This window comes from Aethalodelphis obliquidens, unplaced genomic scaffold, assembly GCF_003676395.1.
Source record: "Aethalodelphis obliquidens isolate GAN/ISIS:26980383/991018 unplaced genomic scaffold, ASM367639v1 scaffold53, whole genome shotgun sequence".
NCBI lineage: Eukaryota > Metazoa > Chordata > Mammalia > Artiodactyla > Delphinidae > Aethalodelphis > Aethalodelphis obliquidens.
In genome coordinates this window covers 11,706,406-11,727,837 of record NW_020837997.1, presented here as the reverse complement: position 1 = coordinate 11,727,837, position 21,432 = coordinate 11,706,406, and the positions used below count along the sequence as shown (strand labels likewise).

The following is a 21,432-nucleotide window of genomic DNA, read 5'->3' as shown; positions in this document are numbered from 1 at the left end:
TAATGGGCTGTCCACTACAGCCGGCACTATTGAGTCTTGAAATGTGGCTATTCCAGGGGCTTCCTTGGCACTCTGGTGGTTAAGACTCTGCACTCCCAATGCAGGAGGTGTGGGTTTGATCCCTGGTCAGGGAACTAAGATCCCCGCGTGACGCACAGCGCAGCCAAAAAAAAAAAAAATGTGGCTATTCTGTGCTGAGCTATGCTGTGAGTGTTATAAAATAGATACCAGATTCCGAGGCCTTTGTTCAGGAACAAAAAAGAATACAAAATATCTCATTACCACAAGTAAGGAGCCCACCTGCTGCAACTAAGACCCGGCACAACTAACTAACTAACTATTTAAAAAAATCTCATTAGTAGCTTTTTAATATGATTTTTATTTATTTATTTATTATTTATTTTTGGTTGCATTGGGTCTTTGTTGCTGGTACACGGGCTTTCTCCAGTTGTGGCGAGCAGGGGCTACTCTTTTTTTTAAAATTTATTTATTTAATTTATTTATTTTTGGCTGCGTTGGGTCTTCGTTGCTGCGCACGGGCTTTCTCTAGTTGTGAGCGGGAGCTGCTCTTTGTTGCGGAGCATGGGCTTCTTATTGCAGTGGCTTCTCTTGTTGTGGAGCACGGGCTCTAGGCGCGCGGGCTTCAGTAGTTGTGGCACGCGGGCTCAGCAGTTGTGGCTCATGGGCTCTAGAGCGCAGGCTCAGTAGTTGTGGTGCACGGGCTTAGTTGCTCCACGGCATGTGGGATCTTCCTGGACCAGGGCTTGAACCCGCGTCCCCTGCATTGGCAGGCGGGTTCTTAACCACTGCACCACCAGGGAAGCCCCCAATAGCTTTTTATAGTGATGACACATTGAAATGATGTTTGGGATAAGCTGGGTTCAATAAAATACATTGTCAACGTTGATGTCACCTGTTTCCATCCACTTGGCTACTAGATTTAGACTGACACATAGTCCATGTTGTATTTCTCTGGCACTGGTCCGGGAGATCAGGACACCTGTCCTACATCGTAGGATGACTTTCATCCAGGTACCTTCTGGATGAGCCTGGAAGGGCGACCTGTGGTGAGGCCTTGCCACCTGCTGGACACATCCAGTACTGCAGCCTGCCTTCTCAGTTCACTGATTTTGCAAATATTCATTGAGTAACCCCTACGCATTGACAACAGGCTCAGTGCCGGGGGGGATGCAGCACTGAACCCACTAAGACCACATACGAGGTGAGGCAGGTGGGGCTGGAGGTTCACAGGATACAGGTAAATGCATAAGTGAATATGTCATAGGTTCAGGGGTGATACGTGTGTGGAGGGATAGAAAGGAGAATACGGGACCTACAGAGAGAAGAGCTGCACCTGTAGCCAGGGGTGTCTGGGAAGATCTATCTGAGGATTTGACATCTGAGTGGGGGCATGAAGAAAGGGAGGGAGGGGACCATGAACACGCATGTGCAAAGCAAAGCAGGTGCAAATGTTCCCTGGGGTATTTCCAAACGCTTTCCTCTTCACTTTCCTGCTGGGGCCAGACAGCTTCTGAAGCCGCATTTGACAGTTGAGGAAACTGAAGCCCAGGAAGGTGCCGAGGTTACTCATCCCTCACCCCCTCCCCTTCCTTGTCTTGAGCTAACCCTGCTTCCCACTGCAAACAGGCTTCCCTGTGTCTTGTGGATACTGGGGACAACTCTGTCACTGCATCACCCTCATGGACACACCCCACAGCTGAGGGGCCAACGCTGAGTTAGCAGATGCCCCACGGGTGGTGCTTCTGGGAAAGCAATTGTTTTCCACATTAAAAAAAAAAAAAGACAAAGCTGGCACGTGCATTTTGCCTCTGTCTTTCCATCTTCCCCCTCTCTGGAATACAGCTGCAATATCTGAATGAGCAGAAGCCACCTTGCAACCATGAGGACAAATGCCACCAAGAACAGGGGCACCGGCACCCGCAGCCCTGAATTGCCCATCTCGAGATTTCTTGTTGTTTGAGGGGGGAAATGCTTTCAGTTCTTTGGAGTGTATATTTCGATGTGGAGTTGCTAGTTCGTATGGGAATTCTATGTTTAGCTTTGTGAAGAGCCTATAGGTGAGGTCTTTGCCTGTTCTTGAATTTCACAGACATCTAAGCTTACGGTACGTCCTCTTTTTGTTCTGGTTTCATTCGCTTAGCAACGTTGGTGAGATTCCTCCCTGTTGGCAGCCCAGCTCTGTATATGGTCCTTGTCTGTCCTTGTCGTGTAGTCTTGTGTTGTACAAACAGAACAACATCTTGGGTGGATGCAGCCAAAGTTTTGTGAAGTGTAAATTGTTCCATTAGCACAAAATACTGTCTAATTTTAGACCTTCTGATGGGCATATAGGGCATATTCTGTTGTGGTTTTAATTTGCATTTCTCTAATGACAATTGACATTGAATACCATTTCATAAGGTTGTGACTATTTGGATTGACTCTTTACCGAAGTGTCTTTTGCCCATTAAACCAAAAAATGGTTGTCTTTTTCTTATTGGTGTGTCTGTCCTTTTTCTAATTGTCAAGGCTATGGGTCCTTTGCTGGTCAATGTTTCAAATCTCTTCTCCCCCTCTGTGGTTTGCCTATGCTCTCTCTTAATGGTATATTTTGATGTACATAAGTTCTTAACTTTTACAACGTCCAGTCTTTCTGCTGATGTATAATATTCCTTACTTTCCATTTATAATATATTTGCCAAGTGCCAAGGTCTTGAAGACATTCCCCTACAGTTTTTTCCTAAAAGCTTTAGTGTTCTGCCTTTCACACTTAGATTGATGATCCATTTAATGTTTGTGTATGGTGTGGGGCAGGGATCAAGGTTCAGTATTTTCCATATACAGGTCCCTTTGCTGGAGAGGTAATCCTTCTCCAATGTGCAGGGATGCCTTTGGTGTGAATGAAGCAAACGTTCACATGTGGGTCTGTTTCTTTGGTTCCATCAGTCAAGTTGCCTGTCCATCCTTGGGCCAAAACCACACTCCCTTAATTACTGCGGCTTTCTAAAAGTCTCGATATCTAATAGTATAAGTCCTCCAAATGTATTGTTCTTCTTCTAGATTGCCTTGGCTATTCTAGGTTATTTGTATTTTAATATAAATTTTAGAATCATTTAGTCAGTTTCTACCAAAAAAAAAAAAAACGTCTGTTGGGATTTTAATTGGGATTGCATTGACTCTGTAGATCCATTTGGGGAAGATCTGACATCTTGTGACCCTTCCAACTCCATGGGTATATCATATCCCTTCATTCACTCACTTTTTCTTTTGTTTCCCTCAACCATATTTTGAGTTTCAGCGTCAAGCAGCTGTACGTCTTTTGTCCAACTTATTCCAAGGTGTTTGATGGTTTTGATACTATTTTAAATGGTATCTTAAACATGTAAATATTTCCTTTTCCAAGTGCTTACTGTTAGTATATAGAAATGGATAAGAGATTCAGACATTTCACCAAAGATGCACAGATGGCAAACGAGCACATGGAAATGTGCTCAGCACCACGTGTCAAGAGGGAAAAGCAAAGTAAACCCACAGCGGGATGCCGTGTCACACCTGAGAACGGCTAAAATCCATACACAGGGATTTCCCCAAGAAAGATGAAGGTGTAGGTCATGTACACAAATGTCCACAGCAGTTTAATTCATAATCGTCCCAAGCTGGAACCCACCCCAGAGCAAACCAGAGGAGTGAATAAACAGACGTGTATCCCCTACTACGGAATAGGGCTCACCAAGAAAAGGGGGTCCGCCTGGACGTCTCTCAAAATAATTGTCCTCGGCATAAGAAACCAGACAAAACCTAGTAAAGAAGACATCCTGTGTGGTTTCCTTTCTATAAAACCTTAGGAAACTCAAGTGAATGTCCAGTGACAGAAGCAGACGAATGGTCGTGTGGGGAGGGATGGGCGGGGTGGAGAGGACTGGGGAGGCACGCAGCAGCTGAAGGGGTGCGCACATCATGTGACCGTGGCGAGGCTTCCAGGAGTGTACACAGACGTCAAGGCTTACCAAGTGGTATGCTTTAAGCACGTGTAATTAACTTTACGGAAATCTTACCTCAGTAAAGCTGTTACTATATATATATACACACACGGAACCCCTTCCAGACGTGGTGGTTGTTCTGAGACTCTTCAACAGAGGCCTGTGAGGGTCAGGAGCCCGGTTCTCAACCCAGTCCAGACCCGGACAGTCTTGGGCGGGTCCTGCCCTGTATCCCCTGGCTGAAGGGAGGTGAGGACCGCCACGTGGGAGACATGGGTTGGACAGAACAAATGCTGGCCTTGTTACCAGGGCCCCGACCCCCCCCACCCACACAGTGGGCTGGGAGACACGACGGGGGCTGTGGCCAGTGGGGACATAAGCCACACCGTGGCAACTGGGAGGAGCAGGGACAGACAGTATTCACCCAGCCTCAGCAGAGAGTCCCCTGTTAGCGCCCAGCCTGGGTCCGGCATGTGGCCTGGGGTGATGGAGTCAGGCAATGAGTTTAAAAAGAGCTCCGCCCCCTACTGGCTGTGTGGCCTCAAGAAACTGGCTTCCCCTCTCTGGGCCTCAGTTTCCTCCCCTGAAAGATGAGGCTGGTGGCCATGCCCACCTCGTGGGGTAAAGCAATGGGCACATGGGGAGCACACAGTGAAAGGGGGTGGGTTGAACATGAGCTGCTACTGCTGTTACTTGTTACTTCTTAGAGAGAGGGCGGCAGGCGGAGGGACTTAGACTCATCAACTCAGAATTCACACCCCAGTGGCTCCTGATTGCAGTCTAAGAACCTCAGAATCCAGCCCACCCACGCCCACTTGACAGATGGGGAGACTGAGGCCCCACACTCCCTTGAGACCAGGCCAGGGACCCATCCCCCTGGCCGGGGATCCTCTGGCCACCTCCTTCTTGAAACCGGGTGCCAGTTACCCTGCAAGGCAGGGTAAGGAGGTGGTGGTGGGGTGGGGGACCCGGCATGGGTGGCCACAGACAGGCTGAGGAGGGAGGGCTGGGCAGGCACCAGGTTCAGGCCGATGGCCAGGCCCTGTCCAGAGCCTGCACGTGCTCCTTGGCCAGCAGCCGCAAGGACGCCTCCTCCAGGGTGAAACCGTCCGTGAAGCCTGGACCAAAGGTGTGGGGCCCGAAGGACCCCTGCAGCCCCGGACCCGGGCCCAGGAGGCACGGGAGTCCCGGCACGGCTGGGGGCCCAGGGCCCAGCCAGGGCTCCAGGGGCAGTGGCATGGCGGGAGGGCGGGCAAAGGGCAGTACTGGGGCCTCGGGGAGCCTTGGGGCTGCCACGGCCCCGGAGCCTGACTCCAGACGCTCCTGGCGGCGCCACTTAGCCCGGCGGTTCTGGAACCACACCTGGAAGCAACAAGAGAGGTGCTCCTGGGTCAGGACTGGTGGGGTGAGGCGAGGCCACTCTTTCCTGCTCTGGGCCTCCCAGCCTCTCCGGGTTCTGCCTGCTGTCTAACCTGACCCCCACCTGCTGCAGTGCCAACATATGGTGTTACCTACCCCAAGGAGGTGGCTGTTTTGAGAGCAGGATCTCTGCCTCTTGGCCCCCATCAAATCAGCCCCAAAGTCTTCTGAATCCAGGCTCTCCTTGCCTTTCCCTTTGCCCAGGGCCCCTCAGGCTTCCTGGCCTCCCTCCTGGTCTCTCTTGGCCCTTGGCATGAAGTTCCAGCCGCTAAGTTCGGCATTTGAGGCCCTTCCCAAGCTCCTTCTCTGCCTCCACCTCTGCCTGCCTCCACACGCAGCTCTGTGGAAATGCCTCCTATTCCACCCCTCCACACCTTCGCACACATTGCTCTGGAGGGCTAGAAAAATGCCCTTTCTCCTTCCTAGACGGCAAATTCAAACATCGAGGCCCCAGTCCCACGTCCCCCCCTCCGGGAAGCCTTCCCATACACTGGGAGGGTTCATACCTGGCACCGCCTCCCTCCTCGCGTTGTTAGGGGGTCCCCTCACCTGCACTCGCACCTCGGGCAGGTGCACCTTGGCGGCCAGCTCCTCGCGGCTGTAAACGTCCGGGTAGTGGGAGGTCTCGAACGCCCGCTCCAGCTGGTGCAGCTGGTACGTGGTGAAGGTCGTGCGGTTCCTCCGGTGCTTCTTCTTGGGGGCCTCCTCGCCAGGCCCCGGCCGCCCACCCTCAGCGGGCCCCTCGCCCGGGCTCAGGAACATGGCTGCTCCTCGCCCTCACCTGGCGGGCGGGGCGGCGGCAGGACAGACGGCAGGTGAGACATGGGAGGGACTGAGGTTGGGGAGGGCGGGGGAGCCCCCGGCCCCTGCTGGGTCTGGGGTAAGATATGGAGGGGCTTCTCCCTCCACTGGGTCCTGCATTCCTTCTGCCTCCCCAGCCTCTCTGTCCATGTCGGATCACCTGACTCTGTCTCCACTTCTTTCTCTCTGATCATTTTTCTCTGTGTCTCTGTCCGCCCCCCCCACCCCCGCCGCCTCTATTTCTCTTTCCCTCTGGAGCTCTCCCTGACTGCCTCCGTCTCCCTTTATCTCTGTCTCTGTGTCTAGGACCCCCAGGAAGGCAGAAGCTGGGACACTGCCTTAAGGAACACTTCCTTACCCCCCAGTCTTCTGCCCTAGGGGGCTCTCTGTGCCCCCAACTCCCACCCAGGCCCACCTGTGCCCACCTGCCCAGTGCTCACAGCTCCCAGCAGGCCCTCTGACAGCCCCTGCCGGCCCAGCTCTGTCTGCTGCTGGCCTGGCCCAGCCAGACTCGAGGGGGTTGGGGTCGGGTGGAAGGAGGATTAGCAAGGTGATTAATTGAGGGGGCCCCTCCCGCCCAGGTGCTGGTTGCTCTGAGCCACAGAGGGAGGGCTGGGTTCCAGGGGTTGGAGGGACACCATTAGCCTGGGTCTGCCACCCCTCGCTGTAGGATATAAACAAGAGCCTCCCCCACTCTGGGCCTCAGTTTCCCTAGCTGTAAGACGGCGACAACAGGACTTACCCCATGGGGCTCTCACAGGGACTTAATGAGCTGATGAAAGGAAAGAGCGTCGCACAGTGACTGGCATACAGCGAGTGCTTAATGAATGTCCACTGTTACGGCTTTTTTTTTTTTATCATCTGGTGTGAGAAAAAGAACCTCTCAGATTCACAGATGTCAATGGGGGTTGGGGAAGCTGAGGCCCCCAGAGGTGAAGGCAATTCCAGTTGGCCCCCTGGGCACTGTGCAGGGCAAAGGAGTATGGGGCATTTTAGCTGGGTTTTGAGGTATGAATAGAAGTTCACTTTTCAGTCACTCAGTAAACACTTATTGAGCTTACTGTATACCAGGTACTGTTCACAGCAGTGAACAAAACAGACACATATCTTGGAACTGGCATCCTAGTGGAGGAGACAGACAGACAGATAATCTGTAACTATCTAAGTAAAATGTAGCATGTCAGGTGGTCAGAAGCCTGGTGAGAAAACTCAAGCAGGGGAGGGAAGGTTGCTCTTTCAATGAAGGTGATCAGAGTGGGAGATGGAGTACAAGGCTGTAAATTCTGGACAAGACTGGGTGTGAAGGGGTGGGTACTGGGGAGCCATGGGAGGTTGTGGAGCATGGGAGGGGCACAGATGGCATTTTGGATGAGTAGCTATTGTGTGCAAGATGGGAGGCCAGGAGGATGCTAGAGGCCTGGTCAGAGCAAGGTTGGGGGAGAGGCAGGAGAGAAATCTGGGGGGAGAAAGTCTGAGGAGGAGGGAAGAGGACCGGTATACCCGGACCCTGTTTTTGGGACAGGTGGATGATGGGACTGTCCCTCAGGCAGTGGCCTGAGAGCTGGAGCAGGATCTTGGGAAGCCCCTGAGACTGGTTTGCCAACCCCCTCCCCAGTCCAAGGAGCCTGGGGGCTCGGGCGGGGGGGGGTGCCCTGAAAACAGTGAGGAGGGGCACTGGGGTTGAGAGGGGGCAGGATGAGACCCAGGAGGAGGACAGAGGGAGTTTGTCCCAGCGGCGGAGCGAGGCGGGAGACCCAGGCCCGTGGATGGACTAGGGAGTGAGTGCAGAGGAAGCAGAGATAAGTCCTTATCTCATCTCTGCTGGCTTTGTATAGATAAGGGAATGTAGGGAATGTTGGTTTTGTAGGGGAAAGGCACACATGGAGAAAGAGAAAGAGATGGAGACAGGCACTCACACACGGCATGAGTGCACACGCTCAGACACACTCACATGCAGCAAAGGGTTGCAGGCCCTGGAGAAGTCGGGGCCAGGGGCGAGCAGCCTTGGACGAGGAGGGATGGCCCGGTGGGCAGGGGGCTTGATACCCAAGGGGTTGGCCAGGCAGGGAGGCCCCAGAAGCCCTGAGCCCAGGCCGGAGGGCCGGCGAGTGCTTCCAGAGGCTCCTGGGGCCCCTCCAGGCCTCAGCTGCCCCGCCTGTACGGTGGGCTGGGGCCCTGTGGGGTGGGGGCAGGTAATTCCCCTAACGCTTCATCACTTGGAAACGCTGAAGAGCTGCTCTGTTCACAGGCCCATTTAGCTAATTGGCTCCGGGTGGGTTAAGAGGCGCAGGAGGGATTTGGGTGTTAGGCCCAGGGGGCTTTGGCGATGTAGCAGGATGCAGCTGAAGGTCCAGACGCTGTGTCAGCTTAGAGCACCGGATTAGGGGCAGGCCAGGGCAGTGCGGGGCCACCTTCCATCTGGATTAGGCGGGGGCCAGGCCACTCTCAGCCCCTCCAGCCTCCCACCCTTCATTTCTCCCCCAGGAAGAATCGCTAAACCCCTTCAGGTGCTGGTGGGGAAACTGAGGCCAGAGGGTAGGCGGGGCTCAGGGGGGAACTGCAGGAGGTCAGCGTGACCTTGAGACATTTCTCAGGCTCCGCTCAGGCAGGGGTGGGGCAGTCAAGGTGGGAGGCCGTGCTGTGGCCTGGTGTCCCCTCACCAGCTCAGGGGGTCCTGGGGAGGGGCCCACACCGAGCTGGCCAGAAACCCCCTCTCCAGGCAACCTAGAGACTGGCTGTCTGGGAGCGTCATCAGAGAGAGGGTGGCTGACAGTCACAGGTAATAGCTGAGCACTAGCTGTGTGCTCTCAGTCCTTCACTGGTGTGAGCCCTCAGGGTCCTCATGTCTCCCCCGGAAGAGACGCCTGATCATAGAGGAGGCTTTGGGGGCCCATGGAGGAGGGCCACCCCTCTAGTTTGCCCAGGACACCCCGAGTTTAGCACTAACACCCCCCATCCCAGACATGCCCTCAGTTTGACGCAGTGGCTCACGGCAAGCCCGGGCCACACAGCTACGGGTCGAGTCAGGATTTGAAACTGGGGGTGCAAGCCCGGAGCCCCAGCCCCCGCCCGAGAGTGGACGGGAGGGGCAGGGTCTTGGGACAGGCCGTGTGGCTGGCTTTTTTTCAGCGAGTGTTCCCTGGAGTCACCGGGTGAGGCTGTTAGGTCGTGACAGGTGGAGGATGTAGCCACACTGGAGCATCCCAGGAGGGGACGAGGGGCAAGGCTGAGGAAAAGAGGATGCCAGGACAGGGGACTCGATGTCCGCAGCCGCTGGCACTCTCCCACTGTCCTTTGCACCTGGGACCCTGAGGGCTACGGTGGGGTCTTTGCCACCAAAGGAGGTGGCGGACCCGTGGGTGATGGCAAGTGGCTCTACGGGTGGCTGTGATCCCTGGCCTGGGGGTCTCCTGGCCCCATCCCAGGGGAAATATATGCCCCTCTGGGCTGCAAGGTCCTAGCCTGGTGAACCCTTCAGTGGGCAGACAACTGGGCAGGCAGATCACCCCCAGTAAGTGATGGGGTCCCCAGAGTGGTAGCAGAGAGAGACTCAGACACCCAGTCCTTGGAACCAGTCTTTATCCAGGCGCTAATCCTTCACTTCCCTGGGGCCGTGGTGCCCACGGGCTGCCCAGAGCACCCCCCCCAACCCCGACGCAGCCTGCCCCTGTGATGTGAGCCGGGCGGGCAGCTTGCTGGCCCTGCCGCTCCTCAGGCCTGGCCCGAGTCCCCACCCTGTGCCCCCCACTGTCTCAGTTCTCTGGGGCCCGAGGCCCCGCAGGCAGGGTCAGGGCTCCTGGCTGCGGGGCAAGGTGGGACCGTCTGCATCCTGCCCCCCGTTGGGGGCCGAGGCGCCCACGCTGCGCAGCTCCCGGGCCAGCTTCTCAGCCAGTTTGCGGAAGGGCGGCCGGCGAGCGGGCTCAGCCTCCCAGCAGCTGCCCATGAGGGCGTGGATGGGACCCGGGCAGCCCTCGGGGGGCTCCATGCGGTACCCCTTCTCCACGGCCTCTGACACCTCCTTCAGCGACTATGGGCAGAGGGCATGCCGGTGCGGGCTGGGGGTCAGGATCACGACCCCTAGACCTGCGGGGGACCCAGTGCCGCCCCCCCGCCCCTGCTCACCATCTTGGGGTATGGAGCCCGGCCGTATGAGAAGACCTCCCACAGCAGCACCCCGAAACTCCAGACGTCCGACTTGCTGGAGAACTTCTGTGGGGCCGGAGATCAGGGGGAGAGGGACCCCTCAGGGCTTCTGCCCCAGCCCCTGCTTCCTCCAGGAAGTCCCCCTGGGTTGACCTTTAGTCCTAGGTCTCCTCCCAATAGGCTCCTGCCTCTGAATCCGCCCCACCCCCCAACCCAGACTCAGTGCAAGAACGAGGTTATTCTTGCTCTCACTTGCTGAGCCCAAGACTGTTTCAGAAATGAGGAGACCAAGGCCCAGACTGGGGCTAAAAGGAACAATTATGGGCCAAGGGCTTACCAGGGAGGCGGAGCCAGTCCCTTGGAGGTTCAGAGAGGCAAGAGACAGGCCCAGGGTCGCACAGTGGAGCTAGGGTTCCAAGGGCCCTGGGGGGTAAGGGGGGCTCACCCCGTGTTTGAGAGCCTCGGGTGCCGTCCACTTGACTGGAAGCCGGCTGGAGTCCAGCCCCTTCCGCTCGGCTTTGGCCAGGCCAAAGTCGCTGACCTTGGCCACCAGGTCCTCGGACACGAGGATGTTCCGGGCGGCCAGGTCTCGGTGCACCAGCTTCTTGCTCTCCAGGTATTCCATGCCCTCGGCCACGTGCCTGGAGTGGAGGGGTGGCGGGCACGGGGCTCGGGTGCCTGGACCACAGACTCCCAAGGCCAGGCTCCTCCCTGCTCCGTGCCTTGGTCTCCCTGCCCCCGGGAGCCCCACTCACAGGGAAAACTGCAGGAGCTGGGGGGTGTTCACAAGGGCCCGGCCCCGCGTTCGTAGAAAATTCACCAGGTTACCCTGTGTGGGAGACACGGGTGGGGTGAGGGCTGCTGGAGGCTGTTCGGCCGCCGCACCCCGCCCGACCCTCGGGCCCTGCCCCCACCTTGCTCACGTGCTCCATGACGATGTAGAGGCCCTGGTGCAGGATCACACCCAGCAGACGCACCAGGTTCTTATGCTGCATCTTCCTGGGGGCAGGCGGGTGTGCGGTGAAGGTGGCTTGGACCCCCACCCCAGCATGCCCTCCCCTCACCAGGACTCACGTCATGACCGCCGTCTCGTCCAGGAAGGCCTGGGCTGTCACGTCGCACTTGATGTTCTTCACGGCCACCTTCTGTCCCAGGTACTCACCCTGCAGGACGGCTGGGGGCCGGTGGGGGAGGAGATCAGGACCCCACAGAGACTGGACAGACACGGGGACATACCCACTCACACTGACCCCCAAGGATGCCAATGCAGCGGTGGGTCCCCAGGCCTGGAAACCGCTCCCCTACAAGCTCCGGACCCCTGAGCAAAGAGAATCACCTAAACCAGTCTGCAAACTCCAGCCCTCGGGCCCAATCCAGTCCCAACGTGGGTTTCTGCAAGGCTCGCAAGCTCAGAATGGGATTTTACATTTTTAAATGGTTGAAAAAAGATGAAGAGAAGAATATTTTATGACATGAAAATTGCACGGAATTCAATTTCAGTGTCCATAAATAAAGTTTTATTGGCACACGGCCATGCCTGTTCATCTCCCTGCGGCCTGTGGCTGCTTTCCTGCTACAAGGACAGAGCTGAGCAGATGTGACAGATGGAAAATACACACACCCCAGCCCTTTCCAGAGAAGGTCTGTGAGCCCTGATCTAGGCCCTGGGGTCTTCCAGGATAATAACTTCAGGCAACGGCATCAAAAGAGAGGGAACAGGGACTTCCCCGGCAATCTGGTGGTTAAGAATAAGTGTTCCACTGCAGGCGGCGGGGGTTCCATCCCGGTCGGAGACTAAGATCCTGCATGCCATGCAGTGCAGCCGGGAAAAACAACAACAACAAAACAAAAGAGGGACCAGAGGGACCAGTGTGCGCCAGAGCCCGGGGTTGTGAAGGGCTCACACCCGCTAGGCGCCTGCCTGAACTACCTTTCTCCTGGCACCGGCTGTCGTGAACCTCCTTTCACAGAGAGGAGCCCTTGGGTTCTCAGCCGCACAGCAAGTAGGTATCAAATGTGGATGTGAATTCATCTCTGGGACCCCACCCACCCTCCTTCAGCCCCTGCCAGGCCCCCCGCTCACCTCCAAACTCTCCTTCTCCGATCTGCGCTCCCAACGTCAAATGCTGCAGGTTCAGTAACCAGCCGGCTGTCGGGGGGAGACCCGGTCAGAGGGCTGCCAGGTGCCAGCCCCTCCCACGGCAGCTCCACCTGGCGGGAGACCAGGCCGTGTGGCATGCGTCCCCACAGTGGCCCAAGGGCGTGTCTGAGGCTCCGCACTCCTGGTACCAGTTATCAGGCGGCCAAAAGCAACAGAGCCCTTCTCTGTTCCATCTGGAGACTGTCCTTCCAAGGACCCTGTAGGCTCTTCCTTTTACGATCCTTTATCCCTGACCACCCAGGGACACACACACGGGCCAAAAAATACAACAGAGATTGGTAAAGCTTCCGGAACCTTCTGGTAAAGGTTCTGGAACCTTCCAGAATCTTCCAGCGCTCTAAGTCATCATCTGTGTTCCAGCTTCCCTGATCTTTCTCTCAAGCACCCCTGTGTTCTTCCCCCCCGCCCCCAGCAGGTTCTGTAGGTCTCCTCCTCCACCTCCCCAAAGCCCCTCTCCAAATCACGAGCCCCTGAGTACAATCAGGCACGGTGACACCAGCCTCCACCCAGATGCCATCCCCGAGACACTTCCAAGGAGACAGCCACGATCACCAGGTTCAAAAGGGGTGGCCACGGTAGGGCACATTGGCTCTGAGCATGGAGGATTTCACTCCTCAAGGGCTGGAAAAGCATTTCACGTGAGGGGAATAGAAGACACAACAGTACAGATGCATGAGAGGAAACAAGGAGTCACACAACCCCAGGGGCTTGTGGAATAGAGGAAGGGCTTTGTAGATGAAGCAGGAAAGATAGCTCGGCCACAGGGGAGGGTTTGGGAAGAAGGAGGACACTCCCTCAGGGGAGAGGTGGTCCGACTGGACTGTCTGAGGCTGGGCTAGGGCAGGGGCAGCCAGGCAGGGAGGGGCCGGATTTTTTTTTTTTTTTTTTTTTTTGGCGGCGCCAGGTGGCTGTGGGATCTTAGTTCCCCGACCAGGGAGTGAACCCTTGCCACGCCCTGCAGTGGAAGCGCGGAGTCCTAACCACTGGAAGTCCTGGGGAGGGGCCAGGTTTAACAGGTGTTAGAACTTGGCCATGGAGGGGGTGTGGGAGGGTGGGGGACGTCGAGGATCTGCCCAGGGTTTCTGGCTCAGGGATGATGGGAACAGAGGCAGGGGTCGGGGTGGGGGGAAGCAGCAGGTGTGAGAACCAGATCAATATTGTGCCCCGCCCGGCCCAAGGGCAGCCCGGGTCTTCTGCCTGCAGAGGCAGGCACAGCGACCTGCTCAGGTGATGTGGCCTTGGCCCTGTGCCCAGGCCCCAGGGCCCTGCCTCTCCAATCCAGGCTAACACTGAGCAGAAGGGCGGGGCCCCCTACCCTTGGCCAGCTCCTCCTCTGCTGACTTGGTGCCCTGCTTTCTCTTGGGTTTCACCAGCTTCGTGCAGATGGCCCCCTTGTCCTTGCTGTAATGCTGCAGGGTGGGGCAGGGCAGAGGCAGCCATGAGCCCACCCCGTGGGTGAGGGAACCCCTGCATCCCATCCCCTTCCTAGGGGGGAACCTCTGGATGGGGTGGGTGGGAGCTGGGGAAGAGGAGAGGGGGTTCGTTCCCACAGGACTCTTTAGGCTGGTTTCCATGGGAACAGGAAAGGATGCAGACTAGCAGGAAACAGGAGGATGGGGAGTGTCTTGGCATTGGTGTCAAATTGGAGGTTCCTAGGTGTCCCCAGAGGAGTCACCCCAGTCTCTGGAGGTGGGACCTCGAGGACTCAGACCAACTGTAGGGTTTGGTGGCCCATGGAGACCAGCCCCTCCTTCCCCCCATTGGGGAGCAGACACCTCTTGGGTCCCATGTCCAGCCAGCCGTCGGGATAGGGCGGAGCCTGGCATCCCTCCATCTCCGCAATGGGGGGGCATGGGCTCTGGGGTCCCGGGCTTGTGGCCAGCCGCACCTCCACCATATCCATGAGGTTGCAGAAGCAGACCGCCTCGTCGATGGTGAGGTGGCCATCGCGGTGCAGCACACGGTAGTGGATGACGTCACGGCCGAAGCTCACACACAGCACGTAGTCGCCCGGGTGCCGCGCGGACTCTCGCACCAGGAACAGCCCGTCCTCGGGCGGCTGCAGCTGCTGCACAGCCTCCTGGCCGGAGATCTTCCCGTGGAACCACCTGCGGCCGGCGGGAAGGCGCGCTGGGCATGGCTGGCCGGGCCCCGCTGACCCCGCCCTGGTCCCGGTCTCTTCCCCACGACTCACGGCATGAGGCTGAGCTTGGGGTCCGCAGAGAGGGCCTCGCGCTCCCTCAGTGCGCCCGCCGCCAGCAGGCCCTCCTGCCCGCTGGCGTGGTGCTTGGCGCGGTACCAGCTCTTGTTCTGCGGGAAGGGAGCCAGGTGGGGTCGGTGGGATGGTTTCCTGGCGGAGTCCCCTCTCCCCAGGCATACGCCCCCTCCCCACTCACCTCGCAGGCCTCCAGGATGGTGACCACGTCACCCTTGCGGAAGGCCAGCTCCCCGGGCTTGGGGCGCGTGTGCTCACACTTGGTGATGCATTGGGTGCCTGGGGCCCAGCGCCTCTAGCGGGGGGGTGCCGAGAGGGGGAAAGGGGTCATGAGAGAGATGCGGGGTGAGGGGAGAGAGAGGCCCAGAGGAGAGAGAAAGACTGGATTGAGGCAGAGACCACAAACAGCACACAGGGAGAGAGGAGAGGAGAGAGGGCGAGGGAGCGAGCAGTGGACATATCAGAGTCACAGAGCGGGGGCCCAGGGCAGGAGGAAAGGGTGAAAGAAGAGCAAGAGCAAGTGATAGAGGAAGACTGGCACACACCGCCAAGGGGCCACGGGTCAGACAGTAAACCTGCTCCCCATGGAGTGGAGCTCCTGTGGACTGAGCAGAGGAAGGGCCGGGGCACAGGCACCCAAGTTGGGGGTACTCACCGTTGGCATCCTGGCTGAGATGGGTGAGGGGTGCCAGGCGTGGAGGAAGCGAGGGCTCCCCTGGGGAGGGGGCAGAGACCAGCTGGAGAGCCCAGATTCAAGCGAGGCTGGGGCCCCAGGGGCCATGACTACCACTTCCAGCTCAGGCCAGGTGGAGGTGACAGCCAGCCGGCCTCCCCAGGCTTGTAGGGGCTCCCCAAGCCCCTCTGGGGAGGTGGTCTTTCCCTGGAAGAGTTCCTTAGCATGGAGCCTGACCCCGCCATCATCCCCAAAGGGAAACTGAGGCACAAGGCAGGCACAGAGCAAGTGGCCAGGGGCTGACTCAGGCCCCAGCAGCCCACACAGTGCGTGGGGAGCTTGCAGCCACCTAATGGAGCCTGGTTCTTCCTCTTTTCTGGTAAGTAGGCAGGGACAGGACAAGGAAACAGGATGATTCAAGGTCATTCCTAAGAATCTCTGACCCTGAAGGGGGTGGGGGCCGGAGCAGTGCAGCCCTGCTGGGCTCCTGTGGCCGCCAGCTGAGCCTCTCCCCTCTCCCACCCCACGCCAACCCAGGACGGACACACAAAGTCCCTCGCTGCTGCTGGGGCTGGGGCATTTCTGCCCCCTGCTTCCCCCATGGACCCCACCAGGTGGCTGGGCAGTGGGACAGGTTGGGAGGGGTGAGTCTCTGCTCCTCGAATATGTGCCCCCAGAAATCCCCAGCCCTACGTGTACTCACACGCATACTGATCCATGTACACACAGAAACACACAGGTGGACACAGGTACCCACAGGCACGCGGGTATGCAAGCAAAAGCAGGTTCTCCTAGAGACAGTTGTGCACACACGTCTACACGTGTGAACACACGCACAGACTCTCGGACATTCGGAAACGTGTGTACCGGCCCCACCCCCCCCATCACACACAAACCCACACTTGAACACCTGGGCGCCAGACGCTGGGCCACTCGGGCACGCAGAGCTACACGCAGGGCCGCGCACACGCAGCTCGGAGACACGCGCACATCCCTCCACGTGGACCCGCGGATACACACACCCAGGGGCTTGCAGACGCGCACACCCGCACCCACAAAAATACCACCCCACCCCACCCCGCTCCTGGTCGCATCTAACCACCCCCGCCCCAGCCGCGTACCGGACGCGCGCCCCGGACGCGCACGCTCGCGCTCGCACACCGGCCCCTCCCGCGCTCGCCCGGCATACCTCCACCCGCGAGCCCTTGGGGTCCCCCCACTGTCCCACCGTCTCTCCCCACCATCCCCACCGGCGCGCTCACCTGTTCAGGGGTCGCCCCTGGGCCGCACCCCGCGCCCGCCCCCAGGAGGGCCCCCGCGCGCCGGCTGCGCACCCCGAGGCGGCCCCGGCTGCACAACTTGGAGCAAGTTGCTCCGCTTCCTCATTTTGGGGGGGAAGGCTGGGATTGAGGAGGTGGGGAGCGGGAGGCGCGGCGGCCTGGGAGGCCCCCGCGGGTCCTAGCGCCGGCCGTACTGCGGTCTGCTTAGCGCGCCGCCGCCGGCGGCGGCCCCTCCCCGCCCCGCCTCCGAGGCCCCAGGCGCCTCCCGCGAGGCCCGGGCGGGGGCCAGCGGCGTTCTCGGGCTCCACGCCGCTCCCCGGCCCGGCGCTGCGAGGCGCGCACCCCTGCCCATTCCGGGAACCCACACCTTGGAGCGTGGAGCTAGTGCCAAGCGAGCACAGGGAGGGGAAGGAGAGTGAGCTTCCCGTCCGGGGAGGTAAGCAAGCCACAGAGCGCAGACAACACGGTGGACCCTTCTGACTGGGATTCCAACGCCCTCAGTCAACTCCTCTAACAACAAGGATCTCATTTCAGTACCTGGCCCCTGGAGAGGGCTGCTGGTGCCTGGAGCAAAGAAAGCCCTCAAAATGTCAACCACTATGAATATCCTTATCATCATCAACGACATTAAGGGAAAATTGGGGCCACAGGAAAAAAATCATCTGGAACTGGAGGCCTCCTGGCAGAGCAGCCGTCCTTGGACAGTAAGAGTGGGGCCTCCACAGCGCCAACGCAGCTGTGCCAGAGGCAGGTGCTGCCTCCTCCCAGCCTCAGTTTCCTCCTCTGTAGGGCCAGGCAGCACCAGCTTCCAGCTCAGAGGACAACCTGATGAGCATTTGATGGCCTGGGGGCCTGGCTTCCAGCTGTCGCTCTGCGATCTCCCTTACAATTCTTTCTATGAGTGGAGGACTCCGCTTGGACAAGGATGAAGCTGATCTCAGCAGGGTGATGAAGCAAGATGCCCAGAATTTAATTTTCTGGTACTCCAAAAGGCTGTCTCTGCCTCTAAGGTGTCATGTGACTTCTGGCAATAGAGGCCCAGTTACAAGAATTATAGATATTCAATATCATGCAATATTATGCAACAAAAACTAGGAAACTATGTGTATGAAAATGCTAAAATCTCTGATTGTCAAAAACAACCACCACCTACCAGAATGTGATACAAAACAAAATGCACGATCCCATTCACATTACACAGGAGACAGTAAGTCCAAGGGGGACATTCCAGAAGGGGACCCTCCAACCAGCAAAGGGTTATTCTCAGTGAAGGAAGCAGGTAGGAGGCGAGCAAGGGGGAGGACGTCTTTCTCTGTGGTGGTGTAATTTACTAATGCTGGCAGCATTTGCAGGGAGGTTTCCTGCTCGTCAGTCTCCCTGTGCTCCATGGATCTGGCTGTGGGATCATCCCAGGGTGTGCCCCAGCCCCCCCTTCCCAGCCACGGGAACTGCTTTGGACCAAGGGGCTGGGGACCCTGCAGCCGGCATTTAGCGGGGTCACTGGAGGCCAACCATATATGGCAAACCATCAACACTTGCCCAAAATAGAAATGCAACGTCAAAGTAGCCACAGCGGAAACCCAGCAGCACTATTAGAGTCACACCAGCCACTTCAGCGGCCCCAGGCCCACGATGGAAGTCTGCCTGCTCTGCTCAGCAAGGCCATGAGCCTGTGCTTAAGACACCCCAACACCCTGGCACCCCATGGAGACTTTCTCCTTGATGCAGCCAGAGAGATGGGAGGAGGTCGAAGGGGTCTGCTTTCTCTCCCTGCAAAACCATGATACTTGGTGTCTGAGAAACATCGACATCCTCCCCAGGACCCCCAGCGGTCCTTGTCCCACACTCTGGGAGGCTCTTCCCTGGAATGAATAACCAGAGAAACCAGAGGTGTTGAGACTGGAGGACAGTCTTTTTAAAAAAATTTAATTGATTAATTAATTTTTGGCTGTGTTGGGTCTTCGTTGCTGCACGCGGGCTTTCTTTAGTTGCAGCGAGCAGGGGCTACTCTTCATTGTGGCACGTGGACTTCTCACTGCAGTGGCTTCTCTTGTTGCGGAGCACAGGCTCTAGGCGTGCGGGCTTCAGTAGTTGTGGCACGTGGGCTCAGTAGTAGTGGCTTGCAGGCTCTAGAGCGCAGGCTCAGTAATTGTGGCACATGGACTTAGTTGCTCCGTGGCATGTGGGATCTTCCCGGACCAGGGCTCAAACCCATGTCCCCTGCATTGGCAGGCGGATTCTTAACCACTGTGCCACCAGGGAAGCTCTGGACGACAGTCTTAAAAGGAGACAGTGTCAGGTGCCCAAAGCAACAAGGGCTGGCCTGGGTGAGGGAGGCCCCCATGGTGTGGGCATGGGGCATGGAGCTGTGCCTGACCCTAGGGGGATAGATTTGAGTCCATGGTTTATTTGGGTCATAAGGGGTGAGCTCCCCATCTCTGGAGGCATCCAAGAACCAGCCACTTTGAATCACAAAGACGCGATGGCTCTTCCAGTCCCTGCAGGTGGCAATACCAGTTTCTCCTGTCTCTTGCCTTCTACCAGCCTGAAGCCAGTTGGTAGCCACATCATGGATCAGTCTCCCAGACTTCCCCAGTGCCAGGTTCCTCACCCTCCACATTTCAGTCCTGTTGACTTGATTCCAGAAATTCTCTGACCCCACCCCGCCCCAGGCAAGCCATGTGGTGCAGGCTGGTGACACAGAAGCCCCCTCCCTGCTCTCCTGGTTGCCTCCAGTTTTCCGCCTTGCTATCATACACCTTCCACTGCACCAACACGGGATGAAAACGTGGTTGTGCCCCCCCCCCCCACTCCACACTCTATACCCTTGCATAGCTCCCCACTGCCCGAGGACAGAGCCTCAGATGCTCAGTCCGGCACTCAGGGCTCTTCGTGTTCAGCCTCCAGCTGACCCCCCGGGCCTCGTCTCCTGCTCCTACCAAGTATCTCCCAGTCTGGCAGTGCTGAACTCCAGGAGTTTGCCTGGCTGTCCCCTCTGCCTGGGATGTCTCCTACCCCCTTGTCCAGAGGGCATCCCCAGCTCTCGCCATCTTTCTGAAGCCTTCCCCACCCTTCTCAGAGTAAGACCCCACTTCTATGCCCTGAAAGGACAAAACAGTAGCCCTCTCATCTTGCTGTGTGAGGGGCGTGGACCTGGCCTTAGTGATTAAGCCCATCAGCCTGCCTGAGAAGGAACCAGCCCAAGGGAAGCAGAGAGACTGAACCCCTTGGGGAGAATTCAAATGCTTGGATCCAGCCATGCCTGGAGTTCATGCTCTGCCTAGTGTTGGAAGCTGGTCTTTGCTTTTTGGTGGCTTCGGGAGGGGGTTTCTACCACTTGCAACCAAAGGGATGCTTAATACTGAAAATGGGACCAGGAGTTGGGTGTTGAAATGAACGGAATCGGGGCTTCCCTGGCAGTCCAGTGGTTAAGACTCCGCGATTCCAATGCAGGAGGTGTGGGTTCGATTCCTGGTAGGGGAACTAAGATCCCACATTCCGAGTGGCCAAAAGAAAAAAAGAAAAGAAATGAACGGACTCTATGATGTGGAACTGGTGAGTCAGATTAGGTTGCCCTAAACCCAGCTAGGAAGAGGGAACTCCTGGGTGTCCCCTTCCACAAGCTGATAAATCCGCCGTCCACCCACCGGGTCAGGTGGCGCTGGCAACAGAGGAGTCCTGATGGACCTACCCCATCCCCCTCCCAAAGACCTTTCTTTTGCTCGTCCAAATCTCACTGTTCATCACCTTTCTCATCTTTCTCCTGTTTTCACTGTTGCAGTTTGCCCAACCCTCCCTTCTCCAAACTCCTGGAGATTATTGGGGCCAATCCTCTCTCTTTGGAATTGGAGCAGCTGTGACAGAGAGGCGAGGCTGCTTGCCCTTGATCACACAGCTGGCTGGGGCTGAGAGTCAGGCCCCCGGACTCCCCCACTGGGGTTCTAAACTTCTCAAGGGCGGGGCACATTTCTTATTCTCCTTTACTAATACAGAGGAAAATCGTAGTAGGCATGAACAAAGGGCATGATGTGACAGGCACTTTACATAATGCATCAGTTGGAATTAGGACTGGCTACATGGGGTGGAAGACCCCCAGTGCTAGAGGTTTGAATTAGATAGGAATTAATCCTCTCTGAGGGAGGCAATCCAGGGCTGTGACGGGGACCCAGGCTCCTGCGTCTTCTGGCTCTGCCTTTCTCAGCACTTGAATTTCCACCTCTTGATACAAGATGACTGCTCAAGCTCCATCTATCCCATCTGCATTCCAGCCAATAGGAAGCAGGAAGTTTCAGAGAACAATGGTGTACCTCTTCCCTTTAAGGACTTTTCCTGCAAGATGCACATGAGATCTTCCCTTCTTCCCATTGGGTAGAATTTAGCTACAAGGCCAAACCCAGGAGCAGGGGAAGCTGGGAAATATGGACTTTACACTAGGGGCCAAGGAAGAGGGGGAGGCAGGAGCATTGGCCTCCTCTTCTTCAAAGCTCCCAGGTTCACTCCCACCTCAGGGCCTTTGCATTCCTGTTCCTCCTGCCTGGGACACTTCCCCAGACATACCCAACATTCCAGAAACCCCACAGAATATTTCAACCCGCTGACACTTCACACCCCCTTCCTTTGAAGCTCTGTAGAACTACCACGTTCAGACCAAACATATATTTTACTTTATCTTGTTTACTAGCTGCGTCTTCTCTAGAATATCAGCTCCCTGAAGGCAGGGATTTTGGACGGTGTCATTCACTGCTGTGGCCTCAGTACCT

The 21,432-nt window shown here is 57.3% G+C and overlaps 2 protein-coding genes across 4 annotated transcripts; both read right to left on the bottom strand.

The window, feature by feature from the left end:
- Positions 1 to 3,869: 3,869 nt before the first annotated feature.
- RAX2 (retina and anterior neural fold homeobox 2) lies at positions 3,870 to 7,582 on the bottom strand. The gene is made up of 3 exons (XM_027086050.1): positions 6,943 to 7,582; positions 5,949 to 6,180; positions 3,870 to 5,342 (listed from the first exon to the last, which is right to left on the bottom strand). The coding sequence occupies exons 2-3, from the start codon at positions 6,159 to 6,161 to the stop codon at positions 5,004 to 5,006; spliced, it is 552 nt and encodes a 183-aa protein (XP_026941851.1). The 5' UTR covers positions 6,162 to 6,180; positions 6,943 to 7,582; the 3' UTR covers positions 3,870 to 5,003.
- A 2,178-nt stretch (positions 7,583 to 9,760) lies between these two features.
- MATK (megakaryocyte-associated tyrosine kinase) lies at positions 9,761 to 16,903 on the bottom strand. 3 transcript variants are annotated; one of them, XM_027085515.1, is made up of 14 exons: positions 16,655 to 16,760; positions 16,096 to 16,183; positions 15,375 to 15,434; positions 14,901 to 15,014; positions 14,699 to 14,814; positions 14,393 to 14,612; positions 13,820 to 13,913; positions 12,427 to 12,492; positions 11,418 to 11,517; positions 11,258 to 11,342; positions 11,099 to 11,172; positions 10,789 to 10,984; positions 10,323 to 10,409; positions 9,761 to 10,227 (listed from the first exon to the last, which is right to left on the bottom strand). In XM_027085515.1, exons 2-14 carry the CDS (start codon positions 16,099 to 16,101, stop codon positions 9,988 to 9,990), a joined length of 1,458 nt encoding a protein of 485 aa, XP_026941316.1. In that variant the 5' UTR covers positions 16,102 to 16,183; positions 16,655 to 16,760; the 3' UTR covers positions 9,761 to 9,987. The 3 variants fall into 3 exon arrangements, with proteins under 3 accessions (XP_026941316.1, XP_026941317.1, XP_026941315.1); XM_027085516.1 differs by lacking the exon at positions 16,096 to 16,183 and having other exon boundaries at positions 16,655 to 16,903; XM_027085514.1 differs by lacking the exon at positions 16,655 to 16,760 and having other exon boundaries at positions 15,375 to 16,220.
- Between the last annotated feature and the right edge of the window lie 4,529 nt (positions 16,904 to 21,432).